General features: G+C 35.2%; 1 protein-coding gene across 2 annotated transcripts in view; it reads left to right on the plus strand.

Annotated features, from left to right (window-relative positions):
- Positions 1-12,991, plus strand: part of LOC6031035 — a 260,819-nt gene that overhangs the window by 149,646 nt on the left and 98,182 nt on the right. For both annotated transcript variants that reach the window (XM_038261456.1, XM_001841835.2), the window contains exon 7: positions 6,125-6,229. In XM_038261456.1, coding sequence (XP_038117384.1) covers positions 6,125-6,229 — 105 coding nt within the window. The remainder of the gene's footprint in view (positions 1-6,124; positions 6,230-12,991) is intronic.

A 12,991-nucleotide genomic window follows, 5' to 3' on the forward strand; every position in this document is an offset into this window, starting at 1 on the left:
TTTATGTCAGAAAAAAGGTGTAATTTTACCTCTGGAAATGTGTAATTTTACCACTTTTCTGGTGTAATGTCACTTTTTCAGTCTAAATTGAGGTAAAATTACATAATAAAAGAGGTAATATTCAACCTTCCAAAATAAAGCTTCCAAATTTACATTATTTTTTTCTGTGTAGGTTATTATAAAACTATTTAATAAGAAAACGTCTTTGAAAATAATAAATGTTTCAGTTGTAGAAGCTTCATGCATCAAAATTCATTTTGGTCCTTATATTTCTTGAGTTTTGCAAAATAATTCATGAATATTGTTTGAGCACTTTCCTTTAGAAAAAATAAATGGAATTCAAAATTAAGAATACGTTGCCTCAGATATTCCTTTTTTAGTCATTTGAATTTTGGGGAATTGAAAGTATTACTATAATTCATTTTGTTAAGGTGCTTTGTTTTTAACAGCCTACCGTAAACCGGGGTGACATTGATAGAGTGAAGATTTTTCTGCAAAATGAAAAAAAAAAACGATTAACATAATTGCAGAATGATATCGAATAATACTTTGCTTGGTAGAGAAGTATTCAAAGTACATTAAGAAGAATTTTACAAAGTTCCAAAAGCAGTTAACTATAATTATGAAAACATTGAAACCGGAAAACGAACTGAATTCTCGGATTTTTTGGACAATTTTACTCTAAGAAGAGCTAAAACCTATAAAAAAGATACAAGTTTAAGTGTTATTGAACCAGAAATAAAAAAAAAGTTCAAATATTTAGATATATTTTCATAGAACAATTTTGTAAGCAAAGTTTAGAAGATCACGCTACAAAATTGGTCTATGTGGCAACAAAAAAAACTATTTCTAATGAATTTTCTCAAACAAGGAACAATTTATTTACATATTCTCAAAGTAACCAAAAAAATGTTCAATAGTTAGAAACACAGTAACTTTTAAAATTGCACCGGATTTTAAAATATTTGTATTAACGAAGCCTTTTAAAAGCACATTTACATAAAATCTGTTTTTTTAATGTAGATGTACATCGTGTGGCCCAGCTCACATCATGATTCAAAAATATAAATCAAAAGAAAAAATTTCTGCCCGAATAATATTTGGAAAATGAATTGAAATCCTATCAGTGTCACACCGATGTACGGTACTTAAAACTGTCATTTTATGACCAACTTAAAAAAGTTGTTCAGTTCAAAAATTTAAACGCAGTGATTCCACGTCAAACCAGCAGGATCCCGATAAACACTAATTCCCTTTTTCTTAAATTTGGAATGGGAGTTCCTTGGTCAACATAATTTGACCCGTTTTTTTGTTTAGCGAATAGGTTGGTTCTTTCTTGAAATAGGTTGCATTTTTTGACGATTTGCTTTTCATAAAATCATATCTCAGAATAATGTTTGTGAATATTATGTAAAACATTTTTGAAAATGATTCGTTGATCATCCAGGAAAATCATAGCAAAATATACATATAAGCTCAGAGCTCTCTGGTCCCAAGACCTTTGATTCAGCAACAAAGTTTTCATTTGATCGGTAAGTGTATTCAGTTCTGTTTTTTGAATGTCAGAATAATTTTCATTAAAAGTCCAATCGAACACCTTTTTTAAACTTGGCGAGCTGTAATTGGTCCAAGTTTTTTTTTTTCGAAACCCGTTAAATCGTTGTCTTTTTTGATGACTGAGTCATTTTCCTCAACTTTTCCAGAATTTTGAAGAAATCAAATTATACATCCAATTTTTGGAGTATTTTGTTTATCTCGAATTTCAGTCCGAACGCAATCTCCACAATCAATCGACTGCATTTCCAGCTTCGACCTTTTTTCTATCCACTCAATTTGACCTGTCCCTCCAACTGTGTACTTGCTCGTGTATACGTTGCCAGATAAACTTAGAAACACAGTTTTCAAGGAAAATCAATCAATTCCAGCAGCAGTGCCAAACGAAGAGAAACAAATTCAATTTACCCCAATGGGGCCGCCTGGTGGTGGTGCAGATACCAGGCGGCCCCACGGCGTTGAGGTGTCGATGGGGGACCTATTTTTAGTGTGAAGACTGAACAAAAAACTTTGTTATGCTACCCACACGGCATCACCTCTCCTAAAATAAGGATGCATTCGTTGGAAAACATCTAGAGAGGGCCGTCCCTTCTTTGGATGGAAACAAACAGTCATGTGACGTTGGTCGACGTTGTGGTGAGTTGTGACAATTCGTTGGGAATGATTTTTAATTTAAGTTTTGTTTTTTTGATTAACTGGGACAATCGCTTTTTTTGTGTAGTGACGTTAACGTCTTTAATTCAGTTCAACTTTTCAAAAGCAGGAGTCAATTCTCGCAAGATAGCACGACGTCGTGTGGCATTACTCCTATTTACACCACCTTATACGTGGCACTTCTGGCGAAACTCGGAGAGCTGCTCCGAAAGGAAGTGATAGTGTTCTACCCCTCAACTCAACCTTTCCTAGCAAAGCTCTGGGGAGCTACAAATATGGTTCGATGGGACAACTTTTACACTGCTGGATGCTGCTCTCGAACACCACACGGGATATTGAATCGGATGACAGGTCGAACCGGGAGGGCTGACAGAAACGGATGCACCTTGAGAGGTACCACCACCCGGGTCGTTTCAGTTCGGTGTGGAAGTGGAAAATTGAAAGCTATTGACAGAAGTCGTACGAGTTAGATCGATTGGAAATGTATCGTGCTTGCTGGTTTAGTGTGATGGTACAATGTTTACCTTTTGTTAGATGTTACTGGAAAAGTAAATACAGTTGGCCAAGGGTCCAAGAGTCCAAGAGTCCAAGAGTTCAAGAGTCCAAAAGTCCAAGAGTCCAAGAGTCCAAGAGTCCAAGAGTTCAAGAGTCCAAGAGTCCAAGAGTCCAAGAGTCCAAGAGTTCAAGAAACCAAGAGTCCATCAGGTTCTCGGATTTTTTGGACAATTTTACTCTAAGAAGAGCTAAAACCTATAAAAAAGATACAAGTTTAAGTGTTATTGAACCAGAAATAAAAAAAAAGTTCAAATATTTAGATATATTTTCATAGAACAATTTTGTAAGCAAAGTTTAGAAGATCACGCTACAAAATTGGTCTATGTGGCAACAAAAAAAACTATTTCTAATGAATTTTCTCAAACAAGGAACAATTTATTTACATATTCTCAAAGTAACCAAAAAAATGTTCAATAGTTAGAAACACAGTAACTTTTAAAATTGCACCGGATTTTAAAATATTTGTATTAACGAAGCCTTTTAAAAGCACATTTACATAAAATCTGTTTTTTTAATGTAGATGTACATCGTGTGGCCCAGCTCACATCATGATTCAAAAATATAAATCAAAAGAAAAAAATTTCTGCCCGAATAATATTTGGAAAATGAATTGAAATCCTATCAGTGTCACACCGATGTACGGTACTTAAAACTGTCATTTTATGACCAACTTAAAAAAGTTGTTCAGTTCAAAAATTTAAACGCAGTGATTCCACGTCAAACCAGCAGGATCCCGATAAACACTAATTCCCTTTTTCTTAAATTTGGAATGGGAGTTCCTTGGTCAACATAATTTGACCCGTTTTTTGTTTAGCGAATAGGTTGGTTCTTTCTTGAAATAGGTTGCATTTTTTGACGATTTGCTTTTCATAAAATCATATCTCAGAATAATGTTTGTGAATATTATGTAAAACATTTTTGAAAATGATTCGTTGATCATCCAGGAAAATCATAGCAAAATATACATATAAGCTCAGAGCTCTCTGGTCCCAAGACCTTTGATTCAGCAACAAAGTTTTCATTTGATCGGTAAGTGTATTCAGTTCTGTTTTTTGAATGTCAGAATAATTTTCATTAAAAGTCCAATCGAACACCTTTTTTAAACTTGGCGAGCTGTAATTGGTCCAAGTTTTTTTTTTTCGAAACCCGTTAAATCGTTGTCTTTTTTGATGACTGAGTCATTTTCCTCAACTTTTCCAGAATTTTGAAGAAATCAAATTATACATCCAATTTTTGGAGTATTTTGTTTATCTCGAATTTCAGTCCGAACGCAATCTCCACAATCAATCGACTGCATTTCCAGCTTCGACCTTTTTTCTATCCACTCAATTTGACCTGTCCCTCCAACTGTGTACTTGCTCGTGTATACGTTGCCAGATAAACTTAGAAACACAGTTTTCAAGGAAAATCAATCAATTCCAGCAGCAGTGCCAAACGAAGAGAAACAAATTCAATTTACCCCAATGGGGCCGCCTGGTGGTGGTGCAGATACCAGGCGGCCCCACGGCGTTGAGGTGTCGATGGGGGACCTATTTTTAGTGTGAAGACTGAACAAAAAACTTTGTTATGCTACCCACACGGCATCACCTCTCCTAAAATAAGGATGCATTCGTTGGAAAAACATCTAGAGAGGGCCGTCCCTTCTTTGGATGGAAACAAACAGTCATGTGACGTTGGTCGACGTTGTGGTGAGTTGTGACAATTCGTTGGGAATGATTTTTTAATTTAAGTTTTGTTTTTTTGATTAACTGGGACAATCGCTTTTTTTGTGTAGTGACGTTAACGTCTTTAATTCAGTTCAACTTTTCAAAAGCAGGAGTCAATTCTCGCAAGATAGCACGACGTCGTGTGGCATTACTCCTATTTACACCACCTTATACGTGGCACTTCTGGCGAAACTCGGAGAGCTGCTCCGAAAGGAAGTGATAGTGTTCTACCCCCTCAACTCAACCTTTCCTAGCAAAGCTCTGGGGAGCTACAAATATGGTTCGATGGGACAACTTTTACACTGCTGGATGCTGCTCTCGAACACCACACGGGATATTGAATCGGATGACAGGTCGAACCGGGAGGGCTGACAGAAACGGATGCACCTTGAGAGGTACCACCACCCGGGTCGTTTCAGTTCGGTGTGGAAGTGGAAAATTGAAAGCTATTGACAGAAGTCGTACGAGTTAGATCGATTGGAAATGTATCGTGCTTGCTGGTTTAGTGTGATGGTACAATGTTTACCTTTTGTTAGATGTTACTGGAAAAGTAAATACAGTTGGCCAAGGGTCCAAGAGTCCAAGAGTCCAAGAGTTCAAGAGTCCAAAAGTCCAAGAGTCCAAGAGTCCAAGAGTCCAAGAGTTCAAGAGTCCAAGAGTCCAAGAGTCCAAGAGTCCAAGAGTTCAAGAAACCAAGAGTCCAATAGTTCAAGAGTTCAAGAGTCCAAGAGTCCAAGAGTCCAAGAGTCCAAGAGTCCAAGAGTCCAAGAGTCCAAATTCCTAGAGTCGAACTTCGTGAGATTCGTTCCCTCAAAATTTATTGAGGGCTTAAAGCAAAAATCGATAGAATAATGCTACCAACTCACACCATCAAAACAAATGTGTTCATTTGTTAATTGATACAAAAAATCTCCAACAAGTGTCATACATCGACATCTGACCTCCCCTTAGCTACCAAGCTGTGGTGGCAGAGGCAGTTAAGTCATTGGGTTAGTTTGACAAAGGTTTCTGGCTCGAATCTCGTAGTCAACACTTTTTGTTTTTTTTTTTGTTTTGACGGATGAACTTTTTTAGCAAATGAACCTCGAGGGAATAATTCTTTTGCCCAACTCGAGCTGTGTTCTCTGTGTTCGTGAATAGTACCACTGTTCTCTCGACTCCAGGCCATTATTCTCACGGACAACGCTGTCCAGTTTTGGAAGAAGAGTTCAAAAGTCCAAGAGTCCAAAATTTCTAGAGTCCGAGAGTCCAAAAGTCCATGAGTTCAAGAGTCCAAGAGTCCAAGAGTCCATGAGTCCATGAGTTCAAGAGTCTAAGAGTCCAAGAATCAAGGTGTTTCGGATTTTAATGGTTGAAATGTTTATTAGCTAAGTAGGTCGCAAAGCCGATATTAAAATATTTTCCATCCTATTACCATAATTTTTATCACTCTGTTTCAACGCTCTCAAGATCAACAACCGCATTAGTCTAACTTTTATATTGCGAGTCCGCGTTGACGGACGCAATATTGATTTATGTCGTTTACCTGTGACCAAATTTAAACTCCCGGAAAACTCTAGGAAAACTGCCCCCCTCCTACCCCCCCCCCTCCCCCCTCACAGCACAATCAATGAAGCTAACTCCCCTCTCTCATCCTCTACTTCATCCATTTTCAGCTCAGCGAACTGGGTCGTCCGTTCACCGGTGGGTCCTGGTGCGGCAAGGCGTCCGGCCATCAGCTCTACTACAGCGAAACGGCCACGGTGACAGCATCTGTCAAGGTAATTTTACTCACATTTTCCACGGGGCCGAGTTGGGTTTTGTGTTCTGGGGCGAATAGACAAAGAACGGCCGGGGTGCTGCTGCAATGCTGACGTTCTGGGAAGCTCATCAACTCTTCAACGTCCCGTCCCGTCCATCAGGCAGGGAAAACAAAAGGAATATGGGAACTTGAAATTGAAGTAGTACAACGCGGATGAACTAGGTCCTTTGGGGAAAGGACAAAATTCCCATATCTGTTGGGAGGGATTCTTTTGTGCGTTTCTAAACGTGGGGATGTAAAACTTACAGAAGACAGGTGCTGCTGGTGACCTTTTCCGAGAAGTTTAGGATTACCTTGAAACTTGAAAATAAAAATGTTCACCAAACTTATTTTATTTTATATGAAGTTTTATCTTTATGTATATAACATTCCAAATTGTAACGCTATTTCAGTAATTCTTAATCATTTTTATTTATCAGATTGAACTTTTTGGAATATAAAACAACTTTAACAAATGAACGAAAGAAATTTATTCTCATTAAATTTTTTTGATAAAAAAAAAACAAAAAAAAAACAGCAAAATGACTTACAAATGAGGTTTTTAAAATTGAGTATTTAATTTTTTAAGTATTTATAAAAATAGTTAAAAAAGTTGAATTCAACAGAAAATGATTTTTAACTACAGATTTGTTTTGCACAACGGATTCCTTTCAAAAATGTGAAATCATACACAATGATCTGGTGAAACTTTTATCGCTTTCTTTGGAATGTCGCTTTTACTTCATAGATTTGAGAAAAAATACATGAAAATCCAATTTAATCTCCATCCGATTTTCAACCTTTCAAAACTGAACCTTTCGGAGGGTTTGTGCTAAGATGTAACTCGATAAGGAATTTTCTGACCGATTTTGTAGTTCTAGGTTGTGGTTGAACTTTTCAGGAACAATAAACTGTAAAAAATAGTGCGTCCAACCCGGAAATTCCTCAGGCAAATTTTTCGGGATTTTGGACTGGAAGGTTTTATGTAATGTCGTTTTTTTTATTTTCAAGATTTTTTTAGCAAATATAAGAAGCATATTTAATTAAAATCATATTGGATTGAAAAATTGTGGTTCATTAAAAATCCAAGGCACACCAAAGAGAAAAAAATCATTTTAAAATTTCTTTTAAGTTATCATAAACTGCTGTCCTTGTTTTGATTGAAGCGTAGACTATCACCATTTAATGCAATTGCAAATTGTTATCATATGATTTTAAGCTTGCAAACATAACAAGTATAATGAAAAACGTAGAATTTATGACTGTTTCAAAAGTTTCCCGGGATCTCGGGAATTCCCGGAATTCAAAAAATATTTTCCCGTTTCCCGGGAAATTCTGAACCCAGGAGAATTGGACGCCCTACTTAATAATTGATTTTTTAACATGAAAATTTGGTTGGTTGAACAAAACCTATTTTTAAAGTACACAGCAAAAAATTATGTAAATTTGGAAGGTGTTATTTTAGAAGGTTGATTATTACCTCTTATATGATGTTATTTTACCTCAATTCAGACTGAAAAAGCTTCACCAGAATAGTGGTAAAATTACACATTTTCAGAGGTAAAATTACACATTTTTTCCGACATAAAAAAATGTACCCCTTTCCAGATGCAATATTACCATGACTTTTATTCTGTGTACATTTACCTAAAAAATTTGTAAAAACTTATGAAAGTTTCACCAGATTCTGATGTAAAATTACACATTTAGAGGATGAAATTTGAAATCTACTGCGATCGAGTAAAAAAAAAATTAAAAAAAAAAATTATAAAATTTGTTTGCAAATGCAAAATCAATATTTTAATCGAAAATTTCTTTGCAGATTCGTTTTTTTTAGTTTTCAGGAATTTTTACGTTAAAATGTTCAAAAGTCGTTAACTTTTTTGCAGTTTGGTGATGGAAAAGCTGTCCTTCAAAAATTATTAACAAAAAACTAATAAAATGTCAAAAGATGCTGTTTATGATTTCTCGAAAAAAAGAAAATTAAACTTTATTTGTTTTGAAATAAAAATATCGGGAAATATTTTTTCCGTGTTTCTACTTGAAATGCCCAGATCAATCATAAAAGGAGTATTTTCCTTCTCAAGATACGGATTTTAGAATATTCGAATATTTGAATATTGCCATTTTTTCATGACTTCCAAAATTGTATAAATACTTGTACTGTTGTATAGCTAATGATACAAATGGTTTAAAAAAAAACATGGACAAAGTTTCCTCCAAATAAAAAAAAAACAATTTTGAAAAATAAAATTGAAAATTCTAGAAAAATATACAAATGGAAAACATATTCTGAATTAAATGCATAGATAAATATTATAGATTTTTCACATGATATAATTCAAAGGAGAAACTCTCTGTTAAATTTGATGATTTAATAGCTTTTTTTTAAATATTTGACCTAAACTTGTTGGAGTAAGCCAATAAAATATAAAATTCTTAAATTTCTTGATTTTCAATTTTTCATTTGTCATAAAAGATCATATTTTGAGCTGTAAAAAAGAATAGCTTTTCATCATGAAGTTTTGTTCTAGAATGGGATAATATTTGACTAAGACACATAAAAATTCAAGAGTTTTCCTTAACACTGGAACGCCCAACGGATGTCCAACTTACACGGGCGCCCAAGCCTCCCAAAAAAGGTGGAACGGTTACTTCAACTCGCTGGTTCTCGGGCGTTTCTCAACCAATCGGGACGATTCTTGTTTCCAGTAATTTGTAAGAATGTCTAGATGATCTTAAAATTTTGCAGAATTTGATTCGAACAAATCTGTAATTTCTGCGATCGAAAACATCGTTCCAACTTTTTGAAAACGACTGCCTCTGTGGTTTTTTTTGGGAACGATGTATTTGTTCGCAGAAATTACAGATTTGTTCGTATCAAGTTCTGCAAAATTTTAAGATCATCTAGACATCCTAACAAATCACTGAGAACTATTGAGTTGAAGTTACCGTTCCAAGTAACCGTTTTTGGAGCCTTGGGCGTTGGAATGTAAATGTTATCCAATCAGTAAAATAAAAAAGAAACCATTGTAAAATTTTCGGATCTTCAACAAAACAAAAATAATGCCTTCGAAATAAAAAATCAACTCAAGCAAAACTCCAAAGAACACTGATTTAAATCCTTGAGAAATGTTTGGAATAATTTAAAAAAATCGTCAAATTTCCAAATATTTTGAGATGCCTAAAATGTTGATATTGAGGCTCTATCTGATTAGTGCAGTAGGTAGTAATAGCTAGTACACCTTCAAACATACGAAACCTTTATATCACATTTCCACGAGTCCACGGCAGAAATAGAAATTTCTCTCCATTAAATTGGCCGCTAAATTGATTCCGCGCATCTCGGTGTATCACAAAACCGCGCTTATTTACGTTCTGCAATTTCCACCGTGGCTTCGCGGGGGCCAAACTCAATGACTCCGGAAATGACCAGCAGGTAACTAACCAACCAACCAGCTCCGACCAGGTTCGCAAATCATACGAACCGACCGGGGCACAACAAGATTAAATCTGGCCACACTGCATCATTCCAGCTTTGGTGCAGTGTCCCTGGGCCAGCAAGCAGACCTTGTATTTTTGGCCATATTCAGCATATTTCTCGCGTCCGGATATGAATACATAAATAAATGATTGGGCCAGGAATCGTGAAACTGTGAAACCGATCCCGTGGCTCCCAACCCCATCCTCTCCTCTCGGCCGGGTTGTTGATGCAGTCCTTCCAGGAGGGGTCATCCCGAGTCGTTGTCTGGGACGTGCCTCGAATTTGCCTGCATGCAACTTCTAGGACTGCCTCCGGGGAGAGGGAAGGAATTCATGTTTTTTCCTCGCAAAGGGAGAGACCACACACGCGAGCGAGCAATAGTTCATCATTGTTGGCCGGTGAAGCGCGAGTTTGCTGCTGCTGCAGTCTGTGGCCGGCGATGGCCTCGGGCCGTTGGTGTGGCCAGCGCAAATGTGCCGGACGCTGGCTTGGAGGTTTCGTTGGTCAAGAGTTGGGAATTTCGGGTGGAAAGTACTCGCATATTTTCACGTACAAGTTGTTTTCTGGTCGCGAGGGGAAAACAATCTCGCGAATGCTGGGGGAATAAAGCAGAGCATCGAGATGTGCGGTGCCAGCAGGGATGGAAATAAAATTTGTTCACACTTTTTGAAACATTTTGATTTTTTTTTATAATAGGCATTCAAAATGGGAATGTTTATTTAATGTTGAAGTTCTAGTGAATTTTATCGTTTGAAATTGTGTGATTTTTTGTCTCTTTTATAAAACGATTTTTCTACTTCGAGCCTGGCATTGAAAAAGCAAAAACAAAACAGTCGATTAAAGATCAATTTAAATGTTAGGCATAATTTAAAACATTAAACTGACAAGAGCAGAAAATAACACTCTTGAACATTAAATATCTTTTTTAGATATCAACAGTTTAAAAATGAGGATTAATTGATGACACTGGAAATACTCATTTCAAAAAGATTGTTTTTTGCTTTTTTCATAGTTTTTTAAATGCAAAAGTAAAAATTAAATGTTAGAACCAAATGACAGTTGAGCAACTCTCTACGAAATCGGCCGATTTCGACCATTTTTATTTTTTGTATTTTTTTATTTGACTTAAACTTTGATGGGGGCCTTCCCTATGACCAAATAAGCTATTTTGCGTCATTGGTTCACCCATACAAGTCTCCATACAATTTTGGCTGCTGTCCACACAAAAATGGTATGTAAATATTCAAACAGCTGTAACTTTTTAATGAATTTTCTGATCAATTTGGTGTCTTCGACAAAGTTGTAGGTATTGTTGAGGACTTTTGAGAAAAAATAGGTACACGGAAGAAAAAAATTGCAGGTTTTTTAATCAACTTTTTTTTCACTAAAACTCAATTTCCCAAAATACGTATTTTTTTATTTTCGAGATTTTTTGATATGTTTTAGGGGATAAAAATCCGCAACTTTTGAGCTATAGAGAAACATGGTCAAAAAATCTGCCGCCGAGTTATGAATTTTTGAAAAAATAGTGATTTTTGGAAAAAATCGAAGTTATATGCAAAAACAAATTTGACATTATTTTTTAATGCAAAATTGAATTTTCAATCGAAAAGTACTTTACAGATTTTTTGATAAAGGGCTCCGTTTTCAAGATATAGCCACCGAAAGTTTGATTTTTGCGAAATATTTGCTGTTTTTCGATTTTCAAAAATAGTGACCATGAGTGATCATTTCTAAACATTTTTTTTTTTGAAAAGTTTAGAAAATTTGCTATAAAATTGTCTAAGAGTCATTGAAGATTGGACCTCGGGTTGCTGAGATAGAGCCGCATTAAGAATAAGAAACACGAAAATTGAAGATATCTAAACAATCGTGAAATTTTTCGATCTTTTCGAAAAAAATATTTTGAAAAAAATTAAATCAAGACTAACATTTTAAAAGGGCCAAACAATGAATATAACGCCCATTTAGAATGTTGGTCTTGCTTTAAAAATATCTTGAAAACGGAGCCCTTTATCAAAAAATCTGTAAAGTACTTTTCGATTGCAAATTCAATTTTGCATTAAAAAATTATGTCAAACTTGTTTTTGCATGAAACTTCGATTTTTTTCCAAAAATCATTATTTTTTCAAAAATTCATAACTCGGCGGCAGATTTTTTGACCATGTTTCTCTATGGCTCAAAAGTTGCGGATTTTTGTCCCCTAAAACATATCAAAAAATCTCGAATATCAAAAAATACGTATTTTGGGAAATTGAGTTTTAGTGAAAAAAAAGTTGATAAAAAATCTGCAATTTTTTTTCCGTGTACCTATTTTTTTTCCTCAAAAGTCCTCAATAATATCTACAACTGTGCCGAAGACACCAAATTGATCAGAAAATTCACTCAAAAGTTAGTGTTGTTGAATATTTACATACCATTTTTGTATGGACAGCAGCCAAAATTGTATGGAGACTTGTATGGGTGAACCAATGCCCCAAAATAGCTTATTTGGTCATAGGGAAGGCCCCCACAAAATTTGATCCAAATCAAAAAATACAAATAAAATCCATTTCCGGTTTTGGTAGAGAATTGCTCAGTTTCATCGAAACTGCGCATTCTTTCAAAATTAATTGTTAAGTGAATTATGATTGCAAATTTTGATAGAAATTAAAACAAAATTAAAGTATAACTTTTTGATGCTGTTATTTTAAGTAGAGAAAAGAAGGCCGTTTCATCGTTCGAGGGTGACAGGCAAAGTAAATAGTTTCACGACGGAACTGCAAATAAAAAGAAATAAAAGTTTGTGTTGAAGATTTTCCGAAACTTATCCTTTTTGAAATATTTATAAGGGACCATCCACAAACCACGTGGACAACTTTTAGTCAGGGATGGAATGATCGCAAAAAATATCTTGTTCTTTTGTGATCTTTTTACTCTCACAAATGAGAGAGTAGGTGAAACACGCAAAAGAAAATCGCTCCGGAACTTTTCGATGAAAATCTATCAGTAGAAGATTTTTGTGAATCTCATTATTACTTTTTATTTAATTAATTTATTTCATTTTGTTTACATTGTTCATCTACGAAAAATAACAGGTCCTTTTTTGACATGTTACGTTATACCTAAAAGTGCAGAAGTGAAATTGATGTTCTGTCGAAAAATCCAGATGATGATTTTCTGAATTTCCTTTCACTTAACTTTCTGCACCAATTTTTTGTTCTCTTGATATGCGTTTGTTCTGATGAAGAATCTTCCATAGCTGCTATCAGTGATAAA

The sequence above is a fragment of the Culex quinquefasciatus genome, chromosome 3 (assembly GCF_015732765.1).
Source record: "Culex quinquefasciatus strain JHB chromosome 3, VPISU_Cqui_1.0_pri_paternal, whole genome shotgun sequence".
Lineage (NCBI taxonomy): Eukaryota > Metazoa > Arthropoda > Insecta > Diptera > Culicidae > Culex > Culex quinquefasciatus.